This window comes from Gorilla gorilla, chromosome 1 (assembly GCF_029281585.2).
Source record: "Gorilla gorilla gorilla isolate KB3781 chromosome 1, NHGRI_mGorGor1-v2.1_pri, whole genome shotgun sequence".
In the NCBI taxonomy this organism is placed as follows: domain Eukaryota; kingdom Metazoa; phylum Chordata; class Mammalia; order Primates; family Hominidae; genus Gorilla; species Gorilla gorilla.
Window position 1 is genome coordinate 231,009,454 of NC_073224.2, and position 27,911 is coordinate 231,037,364.

Here is a 27,911-nt window from a genome sequence, read left to right on the forward strand (position 1 = left end):
CCTGATGGGGAGCCGACCCAGCCCTGCACCCTCATCTGCCCTCAGGGTCTGGTTCAGGTTGGTCCTGCCGGCCCCTGGGAGCCGGTCCCCCTGCTCACTGGCTGTGGTCCTCCTGCCCGCTGGGCACTGGGCCAGAATGACAGCCCACCTTGGTAGAGCTCCCTCTGCGTTGTGCTGTGGCTTAAGGGTCCCCATATCAGCCCCGGATGGCCGTCCTGTTACTCCCGTGTCAAACTGAAGCCAACAGAAATGCAGATCCCAGTCACCAGAAAGGTGACCCCAGAGCTTGTGCTGTGACACCCCGGCCATTCCCCATCCCCGCCGCCTCAGCATGGAGCTGTGCAGCAGCTCTACGCCCTCTCTGAGGAAGACAAGGTCTTTTTCACAACCTGACCGTGGTCCCTGCAGCCAGGGGCAAGGACGGTCAGGGATGGCTGGTGGGCTCAGGCTTTTCTGAAGAGCTGAGCTGAGCATTTCCTGCCTGGACACCCTTCTCTGCACAGCAAACTCTGGGGTGTCCTTCCGGCCCAGGCTCAGCCAGGCAGCGAGTCTCCTGTCCAAATCCCTAAGCCCCTCCAGGGACACTGTCTGGTCACACTGTGGCCACCCCAACCCGAGCCCCCCACTCCAGAACCCCCCATTGAAGAGGAAAGAGAAAGTGGATGAGAGCCCCCTTAGCAGGGACCCTGCCCTACCTGGAAGGCCCGAGCTGCCCAAGCAAACGAATACAGACAGCCAGCAGGCATCATTCAAAGGCTGTATCTTTTTTGGTTTCCTTTTTTGCTTTTGTAAAGAAAAATAAGGTGTGTTTTCTGTTTGAAACAAAACATAAAACCCCCTCCCGCTGGGCCTGTTCCCTGGCTCTGGGGGATGCTGGGACCGCAGGTCTGGGCAGGAGAGGCCAGGCTACCCGGCTGAGAGGAGGGAGCGCCCTCAGAGCCAGAGATGAAGTGCATTTGGGAATGGAGTTTGATTAAGCAAAAAATAAAAAACCTCGACACACACACACACGCCTGCTATACAGAAATGGGGACCAAGAGGCGCTGCCTCCGAGTTGGAACCATTGCTGGCAGCTGGACTCAAAAGTCCTGATGCTGTCCTGGGGCCCCCATTCCCCACGTTTCAGGGGTAGGCAGGGCAGGAGGCGGCATCCACAGCTCTCAGGACAGGAGTCAGGGGAGAGGAGGGTGACGTCAGAGCAAGCTCCTTCCCCACATTAAAAAAAAGGTATTAAAAAAGCACCCAAAGCTTAAAAAAAAGAATCCTCCATGGCAGGGAAAGTTGGGGGCATCCTGCTTACTAGCAAAATGCCTGACCTGGCAAAATGTGTAGAAAAATAAAATTAAACTTTATCCCTGAATGGCAGAGTGAAGACCCTTCTTCCCGCCCCACAGTGAGTCTCAGAATCCACCGAGACAGCTGATTCCTCCCCAGCTGGCACCAGCACATGACCAGCAGACACACACTGCCCCAGGCCCGTGTCCCAGGCCCAGGGTGGGACAGCGGAGGGGCTCTGATAGCCACGGGTGCACGGTCCCTCCCCACTGCCTCACAGCATTGGGAGCGCCCCTCAGTGCCAGGAAGGAGCCCCAGCAGGGGAGTGGGCAAGAGAACCAGGGGAAGATGGGGTTCTCAGGGGCTCCTGGGCAGGAGAACTAGGGGGAGATGGAGTTCTCAGGGGCTGAAGGGAGGCAGGTGCCCAGTAGGGTGGGTGAAGGGGTGCAGTCTCATCTGAGATCTGAAGGCCCCCCGCCAGCCTGCCCTGCAGTTCCATGTGCAGCTGAAGGACCAGACGTGCAGGCCTGGAAACACAGGGCGAGGCGGGCCAGGGCTCTCCGCATTCTCAGGGTAATGGGGCTGCTTCCAGGAAGGTGAACAGAGGTCACAAAGTGGGGCACATGTGGCAGGGGACGGTGGGGCAGGGGCTCGCGCTGGTCCTGGAGGCCCAGCTGGGCCTTTGGCTGCTCAGACCTGGGAGCTCTGAGGATCCCGGGAGCCCTTCTGCCCACTCCACAGGAAGGGGCAAGACAGGGCAGATGATAAGGACCATGCTTCCCCCTCCCCCAGGGGGCCTTCAGCTTAGTGGGGCTCTGAGGTTGCCCCAGGTGAGACAGGGGAGTACAGTACAAAGATGTGACTATGCCTGTGGGCGTGGGGCCGGAAGGCAGGCCAGGCAGCTCCTGCTGCAGTTACAGTAGTACTGGTGTCCCTGCCAGGCAGGGCTGAACCATGTGGGGCACCCCAGGGTCATGCAGCCCCTTGGGGCTCCCTGGCTTCGGGATCAGAGTGTCAGCACCAAACACAACTGATGTCAGCCAAGGAGGTGGGCGGGCAGAGAGTGTGACCTCAGACACACGCTCAGCCCTGCAGTCTGTTAGGTGAGGAGGGGCAGGTGTCCTGAGGACAGTCACAGTCCAGTGAGGTCAAGGCCCTGGAGATGAGGGCAGAGGTGGCAGCCCCTCCAGGGAGGGTCCTGAGGCCGGCAGTGGTGAAGCAGCAGGCACCGGGTTGCTCCCCTCCGAGGGGCTCCAATGGTGGGTCAGCGCAGGCTCTGGTACAGAAACACCGAGGTGAACAGGGCGTTGGCGGCCAAGCTCACGGCCAGGAGGCCCCGGACCAGGGAAGGGCCGAAACGACCTGAAAAGCAGAGACCTGGTCAGAACATTGTTTGGGTGGGTGGGGTCGCTGTGCAGCTGAGCAGCCCCCTAGAGCATGCAGTTTGTGGGGAGCTCAAGGCTCTGCCCAGGGTACTCTCCGAGACTGGTGAGGCTCACCCCCAATTCTTCTCTTGGCCAAAGGCTTCCCTAGCAGGAAAGACCCCCACTCCCTGCCTCCCTGAAGGCACAGCTTTTCCTAACCCTGAGCCGCCAGGAAGGCCATGGGCTGGGCTGTCATGAGCTGGGGCCTGGGTGATGAGGCAGTGACCACAATGGCCACTTTACAGATGAGGTCACGGGGGCTGGGAACAGGAGCACCCCGTCCAGGCCTCCAAGGGAATAAGCAGCCAACCCAGGTCCACCTGCCGCATGCCGCAGCCTGCGTTCTCACCAAGGCCTCCAAGCTGCTGGGCCACCCTCCAGCCTGGGGCAGCACTGGCTTTGAGAGTCAGTGCAAAATGACCTGCCCAGGAAAAGCCCTGCTTGCTGATCTGTCCATCTCCCTCAACACACACCCCCTCCTCCCCACCCAGGGAGTGATGATGTGTACCACAGATCTGGTCTCTTGCCCCTGAGCCCCAGGGTTAGTGAGCAGAGAACCTGGGATCTGAGCCAGGCAGCTCGGCACCCGGTGCAGGCTGCAGCCCCAGCGTGATGTGGTCCCGGCGCACCCAGGCTCTCTGGGCACTTCCGGCCACGATGGCAGCCTTCGGTATGTGTCCTAAATGGCAGCCATGGGCCACAGGTGCCTACTGAGCACTTGAAATGTGGCTAGTGCAGCTCAAGAACTACATTTCGAACTTTATTTAATTTTAATTCAGTTAATTTAAATAGCTGCCTGGGGCCAGAAGCTACTGGAATAGTGCAGATCGGGGCCCAAATCCCGAGGGGGGGAGTGCCGTCTACCGAGTCCCTGACCCTGGATTCAGAGGCGCCGGGTGGGTTACTTGTCGGCCACTCAGGGACTGCAATGTCCTGGAAGATTCTGTCAGCGCTCTGGACCCCCCAGGGGGAGATGGTGGCTTCGGATGTGTGCCCACACCCCTCCCCTCCCGCACCTCAGGGTACAGACCTCTCCAGGTGGCGGCCTCCTCCGAGCAGCCCCTGGTGGTGGTGTCCACCACACAGGTAGACGACTGGGAAGAGTCGTCCTCTTTCTTGATGGAGCGGTTGCTGCAGGCGCTGCCTCTTTCCAGCTTGGATCTCAGGTCTGCAGAGAGAAGGGTGTGCTTCTCAGCGGCGCTCACGGCTCCCTCCAGGGACAGACGTGGGGCAGCTGTACTTCCACTCTAAGGACAGTTGTCAGAAGTGGTGAGCCAGCCTGTCCCAAGCCACTCATCCACCCTGGACAGTGGGGGGCCAGGTCCTTGCTCAACTGTCCTGCCACCTCTTATCTGCCAGTATTCAGGCCCAAGGTGACCAGATCTCTGACATCGAAAGAGATGTGGGAAATCTAAACATTCGAGGCCGGGCACAGTGGCCCACGCCTGTGATCCCAGCACTTTGGGAAGCCAAGATGGGTGGGTTACTTGAGATCAGGAGTTCAAGACCAGCCTGGGAAACATGGTGATATCCTGTCTCTACTAAAAATATAAAAATTAGCCAGGCATGGTGGCGCGCACCTGTAGTCCCAGCTACTCAGGAGGCTGAAGCAGGACAATCTCTTGAACCCTGGAGGAGGAGGTTGCAGTGAGCCAAGATCACGCCACTGCACTCCAGCCTGGGCGACAGAGTGAGACTCCATCTCGAAAAAAAAAAAAAAAAAAGGAAATCTACAAATTCATGTGAAAGTTGAAAGTTGTAGGTTTTAAAGGCTGGGGGCTAACTGTAAACATTTTAAATGCTTTGCATACAGCACCATCTGAGTGAAACTATCTGTGGCCACACGCACCTGGCAATGCGTGATGTGTTTTCGATCAGTTCCAAGAAACAGAGGACCCTGAAGGTCAACTGCAAAAGGAGAAACTGAAATCAGCCATTAGAGGTCAATGTCCCAGAGGGTTCAAGTCACCAGAGCCGGAATGGGGTGCCTAGAGCTCCAGGGTGGGAAGGCGCACACCGGAGTCAGAGCAAGGATGAGCCCCCCCGCCACCGCACAGCCAGGCCTCTTGGCAGCAGAGGCCCTCCCACGGCCCCTTGGGGTGGTCAGAAGGCCGTACCCAGGGCGTGCTTCACATCCTGCAGGGGCGGCTTCCGGGGAACTTGGGGCGGCTCCATGGTGAAGAGGCTGCCGTTGTGAGGCGAGTGCCCATCGGAGCTGCTGGGCGTGGTGGGGGCCTCTCCAGCGGGTGACGGGAACAGCAGCAGCTTCTGTCCCTTCAGGTTGAGCCGGGCAGGGCTGATGAGGGGCCTGCGGTGGCGCAGTGAGCCGGAGCTGGAGGCCACCGAGCCGGCCACGGAAGGCGCTGGGGAAGGGAGTGGGGAGGAAGGGCAGCTCCCCGACAGAAGAGAGAAGTAATCTGGAGGGAGGGAGGAAGATGATGTGAACGTGGGCTCCTGTCACTGCAACGCTACGACGCGCTATTTCATTTCTGGGGGCTTTCTTCTATTAACCCGGGAAGACAGGAAAGGTGCAGAGACTGGGGACAGGGGGAAGTCCTGCTGCAAAGCTGAAGGAGGAGAGGTGCCCTCTACCAGGCACCTGAGGGAGAGGAGAGATCCCGGAGCCTCAGCCATGGCCTTCTGCCCTTGATTTCCATCCAAAGCCCCGGGCACCATCAGCTGAGAGCAAGGCCAGATAGCAGCAAACCCTGGAGGTACAAGGCCAGCTCACCCGAGGCCTTGCTGCCAGCTGGCACCTGGTGCACCAGCTCCAGCCGTGACTGCCACTGAGGATGGCAGAGCAGCATGGTACCATCTGATCCTAGAGACTGTCATTCCCATTTCACGCAAGAGGAAACTGAGGCACAGGTGTGTAGGTCACTTGCCCAGGGCTGAGATGTGAACACACACTTGGGGTCTGTCTGACCCCAAAGCTCACACAAACCACCGTGCTCTGGAACGCCCGGGCTTCATGCTGCCCCGTCCCCCACTTAGCTCTCTGTCTTCCTCACCTGAAACAGGAAACTCCCCAGATCGAGACACCTGAGATGGTGGGCGGCTACCGCTGAACAGATAGCCGGAGTCTGGAGACAGAGAGAAGCGGGCGACACGTCAGGCCTGTGGATGACGTGCAGAGGCCCCCACAAATGCTCTGCCGAAATCCCAATCCAGCCTTTGCTCTTTACAAATGTGGTTTCATGGAAACACAGGTGCTCACGGATTCCTCGGACTGCTGTCTGAGGGGTGCTGGGCACGTTCCCTTTTTGCAGATAAAGAAACTGAGGCTCGGGCTGGGCGCAGTGGCTCATGCCTGTAATCCCAGCACTTTGGGAGGCTGAGGTAGGCAGATCAGATCACGAGGTCAGGAGATTGAGACCATCCTGGCTAATATGGTGAAACCCCGTCTCTACTGAAAATACAAAAAATTAGCTGGGCGTGGTGGCAGGTGCCTGTAGTCCCAGCTACCCAGGAGGCTGAGGCAGGAGAATCACTTGAACTTGGGAGGCGGAGGTTGCAGGGAGCTGAGATGGCGCCACTGCACTCCAGCCTGGGCGACAGCCTGGGCGACTCCATCTCACAATAAAAAAAAAAAGAAACTTGAGGCTCACAGCAGGTGGTGAGAAGAGTCGGCACCGGGCATATTGTCCACTCCTCGTTCCATGCCCTTCTTCCCACAGAAGGGCCTGCTTTTCCAGCCATCTAGTCCCACTTTCTCCACTAACTGCAGACCCCAACTGCCTGTTCTCTCCATCCCAGGGATCACCAACCACGCTGCCTTTTCCTAAATCAGGCGCATGCACCCCAAGGGCAGGGGCCCCAATTCCAAGTGGCTGGCTGAGAGCTGAATGTGGGACCCAGGGACTGCCTCATGTCCTGTTGCCACCTGTGGGCTCTGAAGGGTCTGTTGCAGCATGCAGATAACCCTCCCCTCACCAGGCCAGTGGATAGGCTGGATAAGGGTGGTCATAAGAACCCAGCATGCCAACCAGGGTCCTTCTAGAATCCATTCTATGGATGCTGGGAGAGGCCGTCTTCCTGCTGGGCATGGGCTGCAGGACACAGGGATGAGGTGTGTGGCAGAGAAGCGGACTGAGGACAGACAGGGAGACAGCAAGCTGGATTCTGGCCACAGCACCTGAGCCCGGTCCAGCGCGTCTCTGAATACATGAGCCAAAGCCCTGCAGGAACTCCTGCCTCCGACCCACCCTCTGGCGATGGAGACCGGGCTCCTCCCCCCGACCCACTCTGGCAATGGAGACTGGGGTCCCATCTGTCACCGGACACTCCAAGACAAGCTTGCGCCCCAAGACCTCTGCTGCCACCTCAGACAGGTCGCTACTGTGTCCCTGCCTTGAGCCTTAACAGGGAGATTGCCTGTTCTTCTCTGTGGGCAGGAGCCCCTGCCTTGGAGGCCTGAACTGGCTCTGGGATTGCCACGCTCCCCTCCCAAGGGGCTTGAAACAGAAGTCCCTGAGCTCTGCCACCTTGGTCAGTGCGCACAGAGTTTACTCGGAGTGCTCAGGCCCAGGGCAGGGCTGCTCCTGGCACCTCCCACCCCAAGTTCCATTCAAGTGCCACCAAGCTGGGGTGCCCTGAAAATAGGGGGGTATCTCTGCTTAGGGGAAAAGCAAAAGCATCCTAATATAAACCTTGGTGTGTGTGCAAAATGGCCTGCCCTCTAACTGCACGAGAGGAGAGGGGCCTTGGCTGTTATCAGCATCTCCTCCCCTAGAATAACTAGAGTGGCCCCCTTTGCTGAGGGGCATGTTGCAATTTTAGAGGAAAAGATTAGGGCACAGCACGGTGCACACATTTACCCAAGGTCATGTCACCAGAGCTGGGACTAAGGGGCCGTGCTGGGGCTCCCAGATGATATGGCAATTCTGGGCACTTTATTTTTATTTTTGTTGAGACAGGGTCTTGCTCTGTTGCCCATGGTGGAATGCAGTGGCGTGATCATAGCTCACTGCAGCTTCCAACTCCTGGGTTCAACTGATCCTCCCACCTCAGCCTAAATAGCTGGGACTATAGGTGTACACCACCATGCCCAGTTAATTAAAACAACTTTTTTTGTAGAGACAGCGTCTCCCTATGTTGCCCAGGCTGGTCTTGAACTCCTAGCCTCAAGCCATCCTCCCACCTTGGCCTCCTAAAGTCCTGGGATTAAAGGCATGAGCCACCTATTCCTAGCTAGCCCCATTTCTTTGGGGGGAACTGAGGCTCAAAGCTCTGTGCTGCCTGTCTCTGTAGCAGGAACACTAACCACTCCCGGCCCTCCCTACACTATGTACCCATCCACAGTTCTGTCCCAGCTGCCCCCAGCCCTGACTGTCTGCCAATGCCTGGGCACCCCTTACCTGCTCGAGTCAGAGAGGGTATGGTTCCCAGAGAGAGGGCCCGGCTGAGGCGGCCGGGCAATGAGGAGGGTGAGGTCCGTCGAGGAGACCGGAAGAGCTGCTGGTTGGCGAGGGGCAGGAAGCTGGGCGGGCTGGGGATGAACAGAGACGCTGGAGAGCCTCCGACACTCGGGTGAGGGATGGCCAAGCTGGGGCTGGTGGGGAAAAGGCCGGCAGAGTCTCCTGGGAAGAACCTGCAAGGGCCCGTCAGGCACGGGACAAGAAGAGGGTCAGCGGGAGGTCCCGGAGGCAGCCTTGCAGTGGGTCCCACCCCTCTCCCACAGTGCAAGGTGGGGGCCTCAGCTGGGGTCCCAGAGGAGGCGTGCGTTAGTTAAAGCAGAAAAGCAATCCGACCACATTCACGCCATTAGGAGCGGGTGGCTGGGAGGTGCCAGCAAGACCCGGCCCTCCCCGCATGCCCCCTCCTACCCCCTCGGCTCACAGCAAACTATCTCCACTACGAGTCTCGGTATTAAAGTGACACTGTCGCCTTTGCCAACCTCATGCCAACCCTTTCGCCTTGAAGCAAAAATGCCCAGCCCCGTGCCAGGCACTCAATGAAGGTTAATGGACTTGGACTCCTTGCCACTTCTTGTTCTGTGCCGAGCCTTCCCACAGAGCGGCCGGGCTCAGGGACATCCCGGCTCATCTCCCAGACGGGCCTGGATCATAGGAAGTCAGGCCCCAGCACGGCTCTGGGCACCCTCTGTTCCCAGGTGTGATTCCTGGAAGTCCTCCCACAGCTCTGCCCTTAGAAGGTTGCCTCCTGCTCTCTGGCCTTGCACTCTGGAAACTCCTCTGAAGTTCCTGGTAGAGCAGAACTGGGGAGCAGCCAGGCCTTGGAACCCCCTGGAAGAGGCTCTCACGGGATAACGCCAAAACCGAACTTAGAAGAGACCCATCCACGACCGCAAGGCTGCCCGAAAGACGGAAGGTGACAGTGTCTCTTTAACTCGAGATGGTACAAATCACACAACAGGACCTAATGGCCCCACGCCAGAACGTCAACCATGCTTCTGATTAAGGCACCCAATTACAGAGGGAAGAGAGGGACAGAGGCAGTTAATACATTAGTCCACCGTCTGGACGGAGCTCCGGGGGTCCAGCCTTACCTCGGTGCCAAGGGACAAATGAGCCCAGTGGACAACGTGCTGTTGAGCGGGCAGGCTGGCCCACGCCCTGCAGGAGCCAGGGGCTGCTTAAGGGACCTGTGCCCAGCACGACTGCATGCTCGGGGATCGCTAGCCAAGCCGCGCGCCACCAACCTCCCAGCTACTTTCCCTCTAAAAAAGTTTTACAAGGAAAGTGTGGGGCCAGCTCTTGACTTCCCGGAGAATCATGTAACCTTTCTAATGCCTTCCAAGGTGCCAGGAGACCACCTGGACTTCAGAACCAAAGGCGAGGCCATGTTTGGCGAATGTGGGCATCAAGGCAGGAGCTGAGCTGGGGACCCTGGGGAAGGCCCCGGTCAGCCGGACTGGACACATCCTTGTTCCGCCTGCTGACCTGTGATTCCCAGGCCCAGTGCCCGCTGCTTGCCCCCAAGACTCCAGGGAAGGCTCCACCTCTACACAGAAGATGAGATTTTGTGTCGTCATGTTAGAATTCTGATTCCATTTGGCGGAACAGCGTAGCGACTTCAGGGAATGACCCTGAGGGCACCTTTAGGCAGGGGCAGTGAAGGTGTTGCTGGGACCTTGGGGCATGACCCTCCATGGGAGAGAGTTTGTGGGGCAGGGCTCTGCGCTGGGCTTCCTGTGCCCACCCTGCCCGGCAGCACAGACATAGCCAAGAGTCAGCCAAGGGTGACCAGGTCCCCCAGTGACCTGAGAGTACCGTTGGGGGACGCGTGAAAGGAGGGTCCTAGTGGGCTGTGGGTATGAGGTGGTCAGCTGGGCCGCGCAGCTCCTGGCCCCAAAGGGTGGGCTCCAGCAGGAGTGGCTGGGTCTTGCCAGGGCATCCCCACTCTTCCCAGCTCCTGCTCACACCACCCGGGGCTGCCTCAGTGCTTAAAGGCTGAATCTCCTGGCCACCTGGCACAGGGGCTGTTGTTCCCAGTTTGGTGCCACTGAAGATGGTGCTGTGGGGAGTTCCTTCGCAGTTTGACTCCCTCACTGTGATATGTGGGAACATCACTCAATGAGCAAGACCTCGTAAATCGCTCACAGGGCTGGGCATGAGGGCTGGGCTCTGTACAGGGGCCCCAGCGAGCCTCCGCCAGCTAAAGGAGCCCAATCTGTTGGACCCTGGAGAACTCCAAAGGTGCTGACATTTCCTTTGGCGAGAGACCCCCACGACTGCCCTGTGCCCTCAAACCACGTCTCAGAGAGGGACTAAGAGACCAGGATCAGGCCTGGATGCTGGCTCTGGGGAGTGCCGGAGCGGATACGCTCATCTGACACCAAGGGGAGATGTCTGGTCTTCTCCGACCCAATCCCAGCCCACGTCAGGAGTGGAAGGAGAGAGACCACGTTTTAAGCAGCAGTTTATTGAGACGGAAAAAATATGATCCAGCAAAGGCGAGGAGGCGAGCCGGGCCCCGAGCCAACTGGTGTCATTGTCACTGGCTCCCAAACCTGACTCCTGTGGACGTGTCTGTACCCCAAACACAGCTGCCCACCCCAGCCCTGGCACAGAGCCCTTCTGAAAGAAAGAAAAAAGAAGAAAGACGCGGCACCTGACGCCAGCGGGTAAAAGCAGGGCCCCAGAGGCATTTATTGAAAACACAGCATCCAAAACACGACATCTAGGCCAGGTGCGATGGTTACAGTGATGAGAGGGTCACTAGACAATTATCCACAATTCTACGACATGAGACAGAGACTCAGCAACAGTCACAGACAGAAAGGTCACGCGTTCCTTCCTGGGCAGGGCGGGGTGCGGCAGGTGCGGCGTGGAGGCTGCGTCCTGGCGGTTTGCTCCCAGGCAAGGGGTACGGGGGGCCTGCTTGGCCTGGGTGGGGACCTCAAGTCTGAGGGTGAGGATGGCTGAATCTACCTCGCTTATGTCTCAGGGACGGTCACCCACACCTAGGATGACCCCAGCCAGACCCTAGAAGGTCTGATGGCCATCCCAAGTCCCCTGCAAGGAGAAGAGTTCCCTGGCAGGGGTGACACATTCCCGGTCAACAAACCACAACACAGTGGTGCCTGCACTCTCTCAGCTGTTGCCACAACACTTGAAGGTGCTGGAATTTTCTCCACGTAGTGAAACTTTTAAGGGACACATGAATAATTTAAAAAGTCACACAAAACTCTACAAAAGGCAGGAATCCTCACTCTGCTGAGAGCTACCTCCTGAGATGTCGTTTCCGGACCCCGGCAGAGGGCAGGAGTGACATCAGCTCGGCAGGAGGATCCTGGCCAGCGCGAGGGCTGGCTCTGGTTATTATAAATAATCTAATTTAAATACACACATACACACAGATGTCCTGCTTCTACCCAATGCCAAGAAAAGCAGAAATTAGCATCACACTGTCAACACTTCCTCGAGAACCGAAGATTCGAGACGCAAGCAACAGCATGGCCAGCCGACAGGACGCTTTCCCGTCCTGGCTCCACCACGTCCTTCTCTCAGATGGGCTCTTTGTGGGCTGGGGGGTGGCGTGAGTGCACAGGCAGGTGGTTCCCTGCCCCTCAGGTAGACACCACTGGGGGCCGCTTTGGCTCACCCGCCCCAACTCCTCACTGCAGAACCAGTGGGAAGCGTGGCCCCGACCACATCTTTTCAGAGGGGTTTTCTCACCTCACGCTCCACACAGAACAACAAGCTGAGCCCAGTAACGCTGGGGCCTTGTCTGAAGCCACACAGGTCATCGGGCACAGAGGCCACAGAAGCCCCCGAGGGTCTCCCGATGCACCTGGGTTCCTCACTTGTGAAGCTGGGTGGGATGTGAGCTGCTACCCAATCACTGGGGTAGGGCAGCCTCTAGGACCCCCAGGCGTGGCAGATTCACAGCAGTGAGGCCTGGCACCTGCCCCCCCAACCCATCCCGGCAGACCCAGGTGATGGGTGTAACCCTCATGCACCTGTGATCTGCTCTTGCCTCCCCCGGGGTTCCAACGCACAGGAGAGAGGAGCTGGCACACCCTGGCCACATCTGGAAGGTGAACTCGTGCTCAGAGTGGCGAGTGGCAGGACATGCGGGCCCCGAAGGAGTGGGCAGCCAGAGGGAACATGCCCGGTGAGGGACGGCCTCGGGCCACTCTCGACTGGGACCCCTGGATAAAGCCCCCAGGCCGGGAACTTCCTCTGCACGTGGCAGCCCCTCGACTTCCAGAGTGTGTCCTCATGAGCCACCTCATGTGATCCCCACACCCACTGAGCTGGCACCCAAGGGCTATGGAGAGGGGTCCACCTCATTTCATAGATGGTAAACTGAGGCTGAGAACAGCAGGGGCCTGGCCAGGCCCTGCTACTGAGGAGCAGGTCTGTGGGCTGCCCCCTCACCTGAGTCGGAGGACAGAGTGGCGCTGGGCCATGGTGAGCAGGCACCTGCAGAGGCTCGTGACAGGTCAGGGAGGGAAAGGATGACAACGACCTGAGGTCACTGAAGGCCTGCATACCCTGGGCCCCTTACCCTTGGAAAAGCTCAGACTCCCCAAGGTCAGCACAGGCTCCTACTGCCTGTGTCAGGCGGGGTCTCGCTCCCCAAACTCATGGTGAAGGCCAGGCTGGGCCCAAGAACTGCACTCTCCATTTCCGGGGACTCGGGAGGGTCTTGGAGCAGGAGGCCAAGCAGCAGACAGAGCTGCAGCTCGGCCTCCTTCACGGCTCCACCACCTCCTGCACGGCCGGTCCAGCCATAAGCAGGACCAAGGGGACAGACCACAGGTGCTCCTCAGGGGTGAGGCTGGGGCTCTCTGCTGCCCCAGCCTCACTCTGCTGCACGGTCAGGGCACGCCAGGGGCCCAGCCTGCAGCCACTGTCACCACCCCTGTGCAGGAGCCAGAAGGGAAGACAGCAGGACCAGGACCCTCACCCAACAGTGTCAGAGCCAGCAAACGGCGTGGTGAGAGGGGGGTGCCTGGAGCTGCCAGTAGGAAGCCACGGGCCAGAGCCTGTGTGGGCGCTGCCCACGTTCCAGTCACCAGGCCAGTGAAAGGGCCATTGGCCAGACAGGTGGCAGCAGTGATGAGTGGCTACAGGGCACTCGGGGATGGCTGGTGGTGCCCGAAAGGAAAAGGCGGGGCAGACTGACTCTTCGAGGCAGTGGAGGGACTGGGCCAGGACCTGGGGCTGTAGGGTGGGGGTGGGAGGGCGTGAGCAGGTGAAAAGAGGCAGGACAGAGAGGGGCCCGCTTCGGACCTGGCAAAGCCTGGGCCTGAGCATCCGTGTGTCCTCCCCCCGCAGTCATGGCTGCTTCTCTGACCTTCGGGGCCGGAACCTCCGTGGGCCCGTTGCCTTCCTTGTGGCCACAGCCGCCGTGAAGCCAACCAGGCAGCACAAAGATGTGGTGCTGAACTTGAGCGTGTCTAGCCAGCTAGGCGAGGCGGCCTGCAGGTGCTGCTCAGCCAGGTGCAGCCCCAGCAGCAGGGCCCACAGGCAGGTGCAGAAGGCATCGATCCTCCGGAGCCTGAAAGGGAAGCAGCGGGGTCACCCCAGGGGAGGACAAGACCTCCTGGGTCCACGCCTTCCTTCCTGCCTCCTCTGTCTATACCTGGCCCTGCTCAGAAGAGTCCAGAGCCAGGGGAGAGCATGGGCTCGGAATCCCCTCACACTTACACGCTACCTGGCTCTGAGCAGGTGGGTCAGTGTTTCTCCTCAGCCTGTTAAGTTCTAGCCTGTAACAGGGCTAAGGAAAATTCCTCTGAGTCGGTGAGCAGGGGCGACGGGGACATAGCACTCACAGGACATGCTCCCACTCAGGGAACCCCAGAGCCCCCCACGTGAGCCCCCACAACCCAGGAGGCAGGTGGTTATCGTCATCCTGATTTGACAGAGCCTGAGGAGGAGAGAGGAGGCAACCCAGCCCAGCTCACAGCGGGTGTGCACGGGGCTGGCTCAGAGAGCGTCTGCAGCCTCACCTCACCTACGACTCCCAGCCCCTGGGACCAAGCCTTGTACCAGTGACATGGTGGAGTTCAGCCTAGGGCTGTGCACCCAATGGGGTCTCTTGGCCCCCGCCCTAGACAGTAATCCAGCACACAGTCCCCTGCCCGCCAACTCCTGGCCCTGGCCCCATGCACACCTGATGCGGCCAGCCAGCAGCATTGCCAGCAGGCAGGTGAGCAGGCCCAGTGCCACGACGCCCGTCTGGTGGCTCTGCCCAAAGGCCCAGGCCTCACACAGCTTCTCCGCCATGTGCTCGGGGAGTAGGCCCAGCAGCTGCCGCCAGCCCTCGGCCCCAGGGGCGGTGCCATTGTCAGGTGTGGCTGAGCCATTGCCACCAGGTGGCAGGGCCAGGGGCACAGTGGTGCCTGGGGCGAAGTGTCCGCTGGCCCCATACAGCGCGGTGGTCAGCAGGAAGGCGCAGGCCAGGAAGGCGAGGGCACGGAGCAGGATGACCTGGACCGGGGACTTCACGGCGGAGGAGAAGTTCTGCAAAGGAGGAAGAGAGGCAGGTTAGTGAGACGGCCACAGAGCCACCCCCAGCCATCACTGGTGCCAGTCTGTGCGGAGTTCTGGCCAGACCCATGTTCCCACACATCCTGGGCTTGGTTCAAAAACTCACCACTCAGTTCCACCGGCCCGCCTCACTTCTGGGAGGGGAGGAGTGCTGCTCTACCACCCTCTCCTTTTAAAGAAGACTTTCCATATTGTAGTGACCTTATTTTGGCTCACTGCAACCTCTTCCTCCTGGGTTCAAGCGATTCTCCTGCCCCAGTCTCCGCAGCAGCTGGGATTACAGGCGCCCACCACCACACCCAGCTAATTTTGTATTTTTTTTATAGAGATGGGGTTTTACCATGTTGGCCAGGCTGGTCTTGAACTCCTGACCACAGGTGATCCACCAGCCTCGGCCTCCCAAAGTGCTGGGATTACAGGTGTGAGCCACCGCGCCCAGCCAAGTTGAGCCCTTTCCTTTACGCTGGGGAAGCAACATGCCCATGGGGCCACCTCCCTACCCTGCTCCCCAGGCCCCTTCATGTCATCCAGGGTGGGTGTCCCGGGAGAGTGACTGGTATCACCACGCGTTTATTATGTGCGTATCTGAGCATGGGTTTTAGGGGTGGCCCTCCTGTTTCTCAGCACTTTCCTGGCACTTGCATTCGTCCTCCTAGCAGCCTTGGTGGCGCACTCCTAAGCCCTGGACCCATTTACAGCTGTGGAAACCACACTCAGGGAAGCTGAGAAACTTGCACAGGGCCACGTAGAAAGCCCACACCTGGTATGCAGTGGCTCCAGGGTTTGAGCCCAAGACCATCTGGCTAAAACTAATTTTTATCATAGTACTCAGTTGATAGAATATTCTGGTTGTTTAAAAAATCTGGTATGGTAGCAAGGAGGCTAAGTAGTAAAATCTACCCTTACAAAGAAACTCCTATCCACCCCTTTGTGTCTCTAGATGTGACCTGGGTCTGATTGATATGTGGTTTCCAGTCTGCAGCTGGGACACAGCCGTGCTACCTCTGCCCTGCCACACGTCTGCACAGCAAGGCACCAGGTGGACCCTCTCCTGGGGCCTTTGGTTCTCATTCTGTCTGCCTTGTTCCTGGTCTGAATAACTTACTACTGTACTTTTAAGGTTAACTTTTGCCACAGTTATCTGTCCATTTATGTCAGCTCCAATTAAAATCACAATAGGGGCCGGGCGCAGTGGCTCACGCCTGTAATGTCAGCACTTGGGGAGGCTGAGGCGGGCGGATCATGAGCTCAGGAGATTGAGACCACGGTGAAAACCCGTCTCTACTAAAAATACAAAAAATTAGCCAGGCGCCTGTAGTCCCAGCTACTTGGGAGGCTGAGGCAGGAGAATGGCGTGAACCCGGGAGGCGGAGCTTGCAGTGAGCCGAGATCGTGCCACTGAACTCCAGTCTGGGCGACAGAGCGAGACTCCGTCTCAAAAAACAAAACAAAACAAACAAAAAAACCTCACAATAAGAATTTTTGGTGAGAACTTCACAAAATGATGGAAACAGTTATTTGGAGGCTGGGTGCGGTGGCTCACGCCTGTAATCCCAGCACTTTGGGAGGCCAAGGCGGGTGGATCATTTGATGTCAGGAGTTCAAGAGTTCAAGACCAGCCTGAGCAACAGGGTGAAGCCTCGTCTCTACTAAAATATAAATATTAGTCGGCTGTGGTGATGAGTGCCTGTAATCCCAGCTACTCAGGAGGCTGAGGCAGGAGAATTGCTTGAACCCGGGAGGAAGAGATTGCAGTGAGCCGAGATTGCACCACTTCACTCCAGCCTGGGCGACAGTGCGAAACTGTCTCAAAAAATAAAATTTAAAAATAAATAAAAGGCTGGGCATGGTGGCTCATGCCTGTAATCCCAGCACTTTGGGAGGCCAAGGTGGGAGGATCACCTGAGGTCAGGAGTTCAAGACAAGTCTGGCCAACATGGTGAAACCCCATCTCTACAAAAATATAAAAATTAACTGGGCATGATGGCGGGTGCCTGTAATCCCAGCTACTCGGGAGGCTGAGACGGGAGAATCGCTTGAACGTGGGAGGCAAGGTTATAGTGAGCCGAGATCGTGCCACTGCACTCCAGCCTGGGTGACAGAGCAAGACTCTGTTTGAAAAAAAAAAAGGACGGGTGCAGTGTCTCACATCTGTAATCCCAGAACTTTGGGAGGCCAAGGCAGGCGGATCACCAGAGATCGGGAGTTCGAGACCAGCCTGACCAACACGGAGAAACCCCGTTTCTACCAAAAATACAAAATTAGCCAGGCGTGGTGGCGTGTGCCTGTAATCCCAGCAAAACTTTATCTCAAAAATAAAATAAAATAAAATAAAAATAAAGGGGCTCAGCTCTGAAGAGCTACCCTCTGGTCACTAGTGCCCAGCCTCCTGGGAGGGTTTCCTGAACAAACTCAATGCCCCCACCCCCGCCCTGTGGACGCCGCCTCTCACCTGTGCGTGGGTCTGGTCGGCCTCCCGGCGCTTGAACTGGTGGCTGAGCAACAGGGCACGCAGCTGGCGGTTCTGGTGCTTGATGTAGTACTCCACAGCCGCTTGGCACGGCCGGCACAGCTTGTACATCTGCTCCAGGTGATGCCGGTACACCTCGACCTCCTCGTCATACCTGCCCTGTGGGGTGGGGGAACAGGCTCGGCATCTGCAGGGGTGGCTGAGCTGCCTCCATCTTACAGGTCAGACGTGGAATCAGATCCTGACCTGCCACTTACTAGGGGATGACCGCGAGCAAGTCAACCCCACTCTTAACCTGCTTCCCCTCTGCCCAACAGGACAAATGCCCACTGTGTAGAGCCATGTGGGCTACTGGGAGTTAGAGCCAATCCGGGGCAGGGCCCACAAGTGATGGGGACGCTTCCCCTCTGCCCAACAGGACAAATGCCCACTGTGTAGAGCCATGTGGGCTACTGGGAGTTAGAGCCAATCCAGGGCAGGGCCCACAAGTGATGGGGACACTAACAAGGTTCTGTTGCTCCAGGGACACACCCGCAGGCCAGGAGCTCAGGGTCTGCTCCCCAGATGCAGAGCTCCAAGAAGGTGGGTGAACATGGGGGAAGGTGGCTGCTGGCTGACACTGCCTGGAGTGCGGCAGATGGACAACCCAGACTGTGGTGCCTGCCCTTCCGCTTGAACGCTAGAGAGCCCCTGGCCAGGCCTGTCTTTGTGGCAGGTGAAGGTTTCTTTCGGCTTCTGAAATAGCCCAGAAGACAAGTCCCCTCCTTCTCAGCCCTTAGACGTGCAGCACTGCAACTCTCCCTCCCTGTTTCTGAGGAAGCAAACGTTTTGGCCTGCAGGGCCAGGAGGGTCAGGAGTGTGATCCCTTGCTGTGACCAAGCATGCCGAAAAGCTGCCTGGCTGCCAAGTCACCCCTGCCTTCCCCTTCTCGCAGGTTCCCCATCCCTGCCTTGGCCTGAGTTCACCTCTATTCTCCCTCTCTCCCAGGCTGGACCCCAGGAAAGCCAGTGTCTCTGGGCCCCAGCTGGGACCTGCCTCTTGAGGTGACAGGACTCCCTGGGCTGGCCGAGGGCAAGAAGGAGCAGCCAGTAAGCAAGGCTTTTGGACTCCATGGAGGGCACAGGCGAGGTGAGGCTCCCAGCTCAGCCCAGCTCCTTAATGCCAAGCCTCTCAGCAATGTCTAGCTTCCTCCTCCTCCCAGAAGCCAGTGGCATCCTCCACCAACCCCACAGCAGACTGCCGGGGCCACTAGCAGGCAAGGCTGATTCAGAGAAACAGGACAGAGTGGGTTCAACAGGGCCCCACCTGGAACCCAAGGTCCCTTCCTCCCTCTGCCCAGGGACAAATTCCTCTGGACTGGCAGGTGCTGGGCTTTCCACGGTGTTCCTAGGCTTGGAACCCTGATAGCAGTGACCGTAAGACACGGGGAGAAGCAGCTCAGCTCCAACAGGGTCAGAAGAACTAACACATCCTGGAATGTGCTGGCAGTGGCAAGGATGAGGGGGCCCCTTTGGGCACTCAGAACAGAAAAGCCGCTGTCTAGCAGAGCAGGGGCCAGAGGACCAGAGTCAACACCCTGCACGTGCCTGTCCCCCGGCTGCTCTAAGCATCCCTGGCCCCAGCCAGGATCCCTGCCCTCCCAACCCGGCCTCACCTCCTCTCGGGGAGCGAAGGCGGCCAGCTGCTTGATCTTGGTGGTCTGGTGGTGGTTGCACCTCTTGCACAGCAGGACTTGGCTGCTCACCCACTGCTGCGGCTGCGAAGGGTCACGCAGGCTGGGCGTGCTGCTCACCACGTGGTTCAGGTGCTCCAAGTACTGGGCGGGGATCGGCTTGTTGTAGTCGCCGTTCTGCGGGAGAGAGGTGGGACTCGAGGCAGGCAGGCCTTCCCAGCTGGCTCAGGCTTGGTGATGTCCCTGGGGGCCCGCCCCGCTCCAGGCAAGTGATGGTAGATCTCAAACATCTCCATTCTTTTTTTTCTTCTGCACACAACAGCAGCTGCTTTTCTCAAGACACCTCCATGGAACCCAAAGGCCCAGATGCCGAGTGAAGCCACCTAGCCTGAGCACAGAGCAGGGCCTGCAGCCCGCCGCCCACCCACACACCTCTAGCCAGCATCTGTCCTCAGAGCCCTACCCTCTCGGAACTCAGTCTGCAAACCCTGGTCTAGTCCAGGGGACAGCACACTATGACCCGTGGAGGAGCTGCCCGTTTCTGCAATCAAGTTTTATTGGAACACAGTCAGGCTAATTCACTCTTGTATTATCTATGGTGGCTCAGCAGGGTTAGCAGTTGTGACAGAGACCAAATGGCTTCCAAAGCTTAAAATAATATCTGGCCCTTTGCAGAAAAGGTTTGCTAGCCCTGATATAGTACAGAGAATGAGATGCAGAGCCAGAAAGACCTGGGTGTGAACCCCAAATCTGCCACTTTTAGTGGTGTAACCTTGGACAAACTGCCATGGCTCTGTGCGTCGGGTTCCTCCTCAAGTGAGGGGACAGCGCCAGGGCAGTGGTGAGAATCGAGTGAGACAATGTACACGAAACACCATGCTCAGGGCCTGGAGAGGACAGGGTATGAGGATGTGGGGTCCATGAGCCCCGGGGCAGGGCAGGGACACAGGGTGGTCTCAAGGGTGCAAATCTCAAGATCCCCACCCCCGCGTGCCCACCCGTCCGCCTGCCTGTGACCCACACCTCCTGGAAGCCGTTGTACTGCTCGCAGTGGGGACAGTCCCAGCAGTTGCGGTTCCCATAGGGCACCAGCGTATCCTGGTTGCAGAACCAGCAGTTGACCATCGTGTGCGTTGGCTTCATCCTGTGGACCAAGGAAAGAGCGGGTTGGCCTGGAAGACCCCAGCACCTGCTGGAGAGGGACCTCCATGCCCTGCCCCAGGGCCACCAGGGAAAGGGTGCTGGGAGTGGGATCTGGGATCTGGGGACGCAAAGCTGGAGATGCTGGCCCCAAAACAGCAGGAGGAACAAGGGCTCTGAAGGAGAGGAACAAGGGCTCTGAAGGAGAGGAACGCAGACTAGGTACAGCTGCATCCACCCAGGACCAGACAGGGAGGCCACGGCCAACCTGGGCTTCTCAGTCTTCAAGGGGAGGAGGCCAGCTGGAGCCTCACCAGATCCCTAGGCTCCAGTGTGGCCGCATGGGGACCCAGGGCCACCAGCTCCTGGTGGCCTGGGGCTCACACATGGAGCACAACAGGGGCCAGGGCTGGCCAAACCACAGGGCTGACTGGGACCAGGTTCTAGGACCACCCCTCCCCCACGAGGTCCTTGATCCTGGGCTGCAGAAAGGGTGCGCCCCAGGCAGCTTCCAGATTGAATGGGGCCTCCTGTGCTCGAGAGAGAGACAGTCCCAGGATGTGAGAGCCAAGGAGGCTGAGGGGAGGGAGCAAGTGACAGCTGCCCAGCCTGGGGCCAACCCTCTCTGGTGGAGAGGACAGTGGCCCTCGCTGGCTACACAGTGTGGTGACAGGTGGGGCCTCGGGATAATCCCAGCCCAGACACTGGGGGATCTATGCTCTGGGCTCCCCTCTACCCACCTCATTGGCTGTGGGACACTGGGGGACTGGGGAGGGGTGGGCAGAGAGACCACCACTGCCCAAAAAACCCCCCCAGTTCCGGAAATCCATGAACAATGTGGGTGACAGGCAGCAGCTGTGGGAGCCCTGGGACCCCGGCTTTGCTGCTCCGACTCTCCACCTCTCCCCCAGGGGCCACCTCCAGCTCGAGGACACCGCTTGAGCCCCTGCCAGAGTGGGCAGCCACTCGCTGCACAGACGGCCCCCCGTCCACAGGACCAGAGAGCACGGCCCTCTAGCCTTTCATCCTGAGGCGCTACTCAGAGAAAGGAGGACGGAGCCCTGGGAAGTTCCTGTACTCTCAGCCTCAGTGTCCACATCTGTGAAGTGGGGGCAACCACAGCACCCCCGGCTTCTGCATGCTGCAAGGACGCAGTGACACAAGACAGAAAGGTGCTGTGCTCTGCAAAGAGCCAGCTCTGTCGCTAACCCATTGGGCTGGCCAGGGGCCTGAAGGGGAGGCTGGGCCCTGGGAAGCAGGGCTCCCGCTTCTGACACTACTGCTGCTGCCCGGCCCTCCCCTCCACCCCCTTCTCCTGACCAGGGGCATATGAAGGGAGATGTGTGATCACCTGTCAGCTGGAGACAAAAGCACCTCCCTCACAAGGGACTGCTCGTGGGACGCACTTAACAGTGACTGGCCTAGAGTATGTACGCAAAAAAGCCAAGTTACATGGAGTCGGGGGAGGCTTGGGAGAGAAGGGGAGATGGGACCAGGCCCTGCGGGGAAGGCCCAGGGCCCACAGGGGCAGCTGGGATCTCCCCCAGCAGCCTCGGCCCACACCTTCTCACCCCACACCCCCTGCCCCAGCACAGGCCCAAGCCCTCACAGAGGACAAGAACCGCTGCATCTTGTCAACAGCATGGAGACAGCAGGCAAGGCCTGCAGACCAGCGACAAAATGGAGCCAGCCAGCTGGGCAGGCGGTATGGCAACAGGCACGGCCTTGGAGAGCAGCTCTGCCTTCTAGGGCCGCAGTCTCATCCCTCACCTGTCAAAGGGGGCTGCTGAGCGTCCCTGCCCCAGGAGAGCCCACTGTGAGGATCCTACAGGAGAATGCAGGGAGGTGCTCAGTGCTCGGCATTAGGACAGCGCCACTGGGCGCCGACTACATGAACAGCCAGGGAAGGAGACTCGCTCTGGGGCATGTGGAGACCTGCTCTGCTGCGGTGCCCGCATCTAGCACTCCCGGGCAACTAAGCACGTGGACTTCCCTGTGCTAATTACTAGCTGTTGTACAGGCTTCTTTGTAACTGTGCACGGGGGCGTGTCCTGATGGGTGATGACCTGCTTGTGTGACCCCCCACCCCAGAGCCCTGAGCCAGACAAGGCTCTGCATCCAACTGCCTTTGGGTGACAGGCTTCCTATCCCCACGGAGGGCCCCTCAGCTCTCTTACCCTGTTTGAAAAGGAAGGTCAACCCTTGAGCCTGCCTAGGGGACCAATGACAGCTGAGCAGGGGCTGTGGCTTCTGTCCAGGGCGCCTGCCATGAAGCCCCGCCCACCCCAGGAAGTCATGTTTCCATTCTGAATCTCCTGCTCTGTTGCTAGGGAAATGGCTCCACTGATCTAGAATGAGGCGGCCTGGAAGAGGGGGGAGGCAAGGGATTAGCCCTTGTCCCTGGGGCCAGCAGCTCTAACTCCTGTCACTCTCAGCCCTGGGTAATCCCTGCTAGAGTTGGGGGTGGGCTCTCTCGTGGCCAGAGCAGCTGCCACCCACTTTGGCCAGGCGGGCCCTACCTGGCAGGGGGTCCTCTCCCACAGTGCCTTTGGGGGCGAGCCTGAAAGGTCCCAAGAGGCAGGTAGGCCAGGGGTCGATGGGGAGCTGGGCATGAATTGCAGGTCCCCCAGGCACCAGCACGGCGGCGTCAGACACATGACCGCATGTGAAACACTGTCCACAGCTCGGACGAGGTCCCCACGCAGGTGGGGGAAGTCCTGGCCCCTAGCCTATGCTTGCCTCTGCCCAGCCTGTTGAGGCAGCATCTGGGCCAATCTCTTCTGAGCCAGCCTAGGCTGGACCCTGTTTTTGCTCTGGGAGAAGCCCCCAAGTTTCCCTGATAAACCCCTCAGCCCACTTCTCTTCTGCAAGCCAACAACCTCTGTCCTTAACTTGACTCTGGGACAAACCACAGTTGGTGGACAAGGTTTGAGGTAACGTGACAGAATGTCCCTGCAACACAAGCAAGAGAGGAGCTCGGGCCTGGAGGGGCTGCCCCTGCCCACAACGGTTCCAGCTCCGGGGGGACAGCAGCTGGCCCTATGGGTCCCATTGGATGGGTGGACACGAGGGCCTGGAGGCCACTATCTCGGCTCCTGCTAGCTCGATGCCGAGCCCCTGGGAAGCCTGAGGAAGCCCGGAGGGAGATGGGTCCCTAAGAAAAAGCTAGGGCAGCTGCATGCTCTGTACCTGCCCCGTCCACAAGCCCAACATACACACTGAGGGAAAACAAGACGGGCACGTGTCCTTAATGATGACACCACTCCAGAGCCCTGAGCACGGACATGTATTGAAACAAAGCTCCTGCAGGATGCCTCACTATTCCCTGCAGGTGGGAGGGGCTCTGTTCTAGGTGCGAGCCCAGCACTGGGTCCTCAGCCTAAGAAAGCACCAGGTAGGGGGCACCTGCTAGAGGGGGCACTGGATGGGGCTTGGTCCCTGCCCTGGGGAGCTCAGTGGTTGTAGCAGGCTGGCCAGCTCCCAGAGTCTCTGCCCAGCCCTGGGAAATCATCACCTCCTCAGACAGGGGCCTTAGCACATTGCTCGGGACCTGGGACACTGTGTGCTGGCCCCAGTGGGGGGTTGGAAAGACTGTAAGAGTCAGGTTCCCTCAGGGGCCAGGGAGCCAGAGGCCAGCCTCCCAAGCAGCTCCTCACCTGCACTTCCCGCTTAAGTGGGCAACACCGTGTCTCATTCAACCAGAAGGACCAGAGAAGAGGCCTCCTGGGCTTCAGCGACAGCAGCATCAAAATGCAACTCAGAACTTAGCACTGCCAGGGCCTCCAGCCCATCTCCAAGCAAAACATACTTGAATCCACAGTAGCAACTCCAACATCAGGATGGAAAATGCCCCAATCCACCATTCTAGGGTCGCTCCTGGTGCGAGCGGAACATCCCATCAGTTAAGCAAGCACCACGCTAGGCTGGCAGAGATGCAAACATGAGCAAGACAAGAACGACGACCTCCCAGGGCAGCTGGTGACAGATGCCACAGGACAGAGGCCAATAAGCGGGGCATCTGCGGTCGCCCTGAAGCACAGCTGTGCTCACCAGCAGGGCAGACGGCAGAGGGAGGGGACCACCCAATGTATGCCCAGGGTGCGGCGGTTGCTCAGGGAGAGTGCGCAGCAGCAGGAGAGTGAGTGGGAGGGGTGAGCCTGGAAACGGGAAGGGCCGTTACAGGGGACTCTGACTTCCAGAATGAGGCTCTGCTGCATATCCTCTGGGAGGCTGCATCTTCTTTGTCCCCAAACACTAGAAAGGAGACAATCCCAGTAAACACCAACAAAGCCTCGGAGGCGGGGCGGTGGTGTGTGCAGGGATGTGCTGGCAGAGCACGGATCCTGGGCATCGTTTGAAGAGGGCTGAGGACAGGCACCCGAGCAGCAGCGTCCAGGGGACAGGGAGGCCTAGGAAGCCACAGCCTTCACGACGGCCTGGACACAGGGAAGTGAAACTGGGGCATCTGCCCCCCAACTGTGCTGACCGTGGTGGCTTCCCATAGGTGCAGAGAAGCAGCCAAGGGGCTCTGTGAGCACCCAGAGGTTGAAGCTGGGCTGACAAGCTGAAGTTCTGGTGCGAGGCAGGGCCCTGCCATTTAACAGCCAGGTGATGTGGGGCAGGTAGCCGAACCTCCCCAAGCTTTGGTTTCCTCATCTGTAAAATGGGAGAACAGTAGAGCCCGCCCTGGCAGTTTCATGAGGAGACAGTGTGCTGTGCTTACAGCCATCAGCTGCTCCCATCAGTAACAACCATGGAAGTGAGAGGACTCCATGCGTGGGGAAGCCAGGGCGGGCCCTGACTGAGGCTGTGGGAGGACTCAGTCCTTCAGAGAAGCAGCCTCCTTCCCATGCGCCTCAGCCAGTCCTAAAGCACAAGATGGGGCTGACCTGCCCACTCCCTCTACATCTTCCTCTCTGTCCATCTCTGTGCTGAGCCTGCAAACACCCACCCAGCTAAGTCGCCTTCCAAAAACAGCTCTCCTTACATGCCCTCCCGAGGGTCATTCAAAACCCACACTGCAGCCAGAGTCAATGCTCGGTTCCTCGCTGTCACAGCACTCTCCTCCTCGGAGGAAGGCTCAACCTCTTGCTAGGTTGGTCTGGCCTCTGAATCGTGACAGTGGCCAATTTATGACCTCCAGGTGAAACCCAGTGCTCTATGAGGACATCTTAAAGCATCCTGGGAAAGGCTGGCCCTTCTCAGCCCAATCAACAGCAAGGGTCTCAATGCCACACCGTCACCTGCTGGTGTCGTCAGGGGTGTGAAAGAAAGGACTTCCAGGCACCCTCCTAGTTCCCCTGGCACCAGCTAGCCCAATACCTCTCCAAGGCCCCAGACTCCTGTTTCCAGGAGATGGAGAGCTGTGGCCAGCAGGGCAGAAAGGGGAGACAGCATCCCTGAGGACAGCTGCAGTGTGTGGCACAGTGAGCCACCCAGTCCAAGTCCAGCCTCAATAAACACAACGGAGGTGCTGTGTGGCTGGCAGACTATCCCCTCCCCCAGGCTCTGATCCTTGAGGCAACACCCCCCATCCTGGGTTATCTGAGAGGCGGCTTCGTCCAGGAAGAACACGGGGTGCTGGACCAGCTCAGCTGGCAACATGCTCTGGGAATCTGAGCAAATCACCTGAGGTCTCTGGACCTCGGTCCCCTGGGTATAAAACCACCGGCTTGGACAAGCTGGTCCTGCAGATGCTCAGCTTCCAGAAATCCAGCAGAAACCGACATGGAGAGACTTGGGTTGTCAGGGACCCCTGGGCTGGGGTCACTCAATCCCCAGCTACCCTCCTCAGTCACATCTGGCCCATCTTCCAGACACAGCTGATGTCCCTCCCATGCCTTCCTCCTCTGGGAAGCCTCTGTGACTCAACCACCTGTACTTCTTTTTCCCCGTTTCCCCCCTGGAGGACAGAAGCAGCACCGGTATGTGTTAAGGAAGAACAAACAGACCAGCCAGACGATCAGGGTTCAAACCCCAGCTCTGCCACTTGCTGCTGAGTGGGCAAGTCCCTTCTCCCCTTTTACCTAAGAGTGTGAGCTCATTGCATCCCTTGCCGAAGCTGCAAACCCATCCACTCTTTCTAGGATGTTCTCACAACCCCAATTTCCCCCCTGCCCTCTGGAAAGGTGGATCAAGTGGAGAAACAGTAAGCTACCTGCGAGGCTCTGCTGAAGCAAGAGGCCACTAAGCTTTTATGCCTGGTGATGGAGGCCGATGAAAGAGGCCGGATCTGAACCCGGGGGCCCGCATGGCCCGTGAGCGGGGCAGGGAGGAGGGTGGCCCCGGCCCGTCTTGAACTGTTTGGAGGCATCTCAGGCCTTGCCCACCTCTGGGAGGCAGCCCAGCCTCGGGGTCTGCCCTGCAGATTCCATCGGCTCAAACCATGATTCCTCTCATTAACACCAAGTTACTGAACCTCCCTGTCCCTCAGCTGCTCTAGCGTAAGCAGGGGCTGTGGCTCTGAAACGCGCGGATGCGAGGCGTGTAGAAAAACACCCGGGACGTCACACGCCGAGCAGCAAGCGCCAGCCGCGATCGCCAGCATCGCCGTGCACCGGGGCCCAGCACGGGGCTGAGGGCAGGGGCGGCCCGTGCGCACCGGCTCCAGCCCCCCGCGGCTCCCGGAGGAAGTTTGTGGCCCCCGCGCGGCGCTCTAGCCCGCACCCCACGTTCCCGGAGTCCCCGCCGCCCCACTCGACTCCGCAGCCGCTTCCCGACTGCAGTCTCAACCCGGTCTCAGGGGGCAGCGGCGCGAGCCGGGGGTCTCCGCGCGCTCGCGGGCAGCCCGGGTCCCGGCCGAGGGGGGCAGCGGGCCGGGGCGGCGCGGGGGCGGGCCTGGCGGGCGGCGCAGAGGGCCTCGTGGGGCCGAACCATGCACTCACCTCCGCGCGATCCGGTAGAGCAACACGCCGGCCGCGGCGCACGCCGTGACCCCCAGGCCGCCGGCCAGGCCGGCCGTGGGGCAGCGGGCCAGCAGCGCGCTCACTCCCTCCATGGCTCTCCGCGTGGAAGGACGGCAGGCGGGTAGGCGGGCAGGCGAGCAGGCGGGCAGGCGGGCAGGAGGCGGTGACGCCGGGGGCGCGGGCCGCAGGCGGGACGCGGGGCGGCGACGCGCGCCTCCTCGCGCCGTGACCTTCGCCGCTTTGTAGCGGGCGCGGGCACGCCCCCTGACTCGGCGCGCTCCCGTCGCGCAGCCAATCGGGACGAGGGGTGAGCCCGGGTGGGCGGGGCGGCGGCGGAAGCGACAGCGCCGGCCCGGGAGCGCCTCCGCGCGGCCGGAGGTGGAAGACGGCGCGGGGAGGGCGGGGCACGGAGCCCTGTAGGAAAGCCCCGCCTTCTGCCTCCCGCGCCAGCCGCCAGGCCCGGAGATCTGGCTGCAGACAGTCCACCGAGCTTCTGCTAAGGGGAGCATCTCCAGAGTACGCAACTGCTTGTAATTAGTCTTTTTCCCCCTCGCTAATCCTGTCTAGTCAAACCCAGCCTATGCGCCCAGTGCTGTTTAGCAGCTCCTTGAGCCGCTCTAATGGTTGAAAAACTAGCTTTTTAGAAACACGATCATCCACGGATAGGGACATGGTTGAATAAATCATAGGACAGCCATAGTTCGGAACATAATGCAACCATTAGAAAGAATGCCAGATCCAGGCAGGGCGCGGTGGCTCACGCCTGTAATCCCAGCACTTTGAGAGGCCGAGGCGGGCGGATCACGAGGTCAGGAAATCGAGACCATCCTGGCTAACACGGTGAAACCCCCTCTCTACTAAAAATACAAAAAATTAGCCGGGCGAGGTGGCGGGCGCCTGTAGTCCCAGCTACTCGGGAGGCTGAGGCAGGAGAATGGCGTGAACCCGGGAGGCGAAGCTTGCAGTGAGCCGAGATCGCGCCACTGCACTCCAGCCTGGGCGACAAAGCGAGACTCCTTCTCAAAAAAGAAAGGAAAGGAAAGAGAGAGAGAGAGAGAGAAA

General features: G+C 59.3%; 1 protein-coding gene across 4 annotated transcripts; it reads right to left on the reverse strand.

Moving 5' to 3' along the window:
- Window positions 1–748: 748 nt before the first annotated feature.
- Window positions 749–27,106, reverse strand: TMEM201 (transmembrane protein 201). Of its 4 annotated transcripts, XM_063702925.1 has the most exons (13): window positions 26,829–27,088; window positions 19,828–19,948; window positions 18,787–18,981; window positions 17,115–17,291; window positions 14,286–14,635; window positions 13,467–13,670; window positions 8,057–8,289; window positions 5,711–5,782; window positions 4,817–5,116; window positions 4,549–4,607; window positions 4,280–4,401; window positions 3,730–3,867; window positions 749–2,637 (listed from the first exon to the last, which is right to left on the reverse strand). In XM_063702925.1, the coding sequence occupies exons 1-13, from the start codon at window positions 26,939–26,941 to the stop codon at window positions 2,424–2,426; spliced, it is 2,298 nt and encodes a 765-aa protein (XP_063558995.1). In that variant the 5' UTR covers window positions 26,942–27,088; the 3' UTR covers window positions 749–2,423. The 4 variants fall into 4 exon arrangements, with proteins under 4 accessions (XP_063558995.1, XP_004024661.4, XP_055239979.1 ...); XM_004024612.5 differs by lacking the exons at window positions 4,280–4,401; window positions 4,549–4,607 and having other exon boundaries at window positions 26,829–27,102; XM_055384005.2 differs by lacking the exons at window positions 749–2,637; window positions 4,280–4,401 and having other exon boundaries at window positions 3,733–3,867.
- Between the last annotated feature and the right edge of the window lie 805 nt (window positions 27,107–27,911).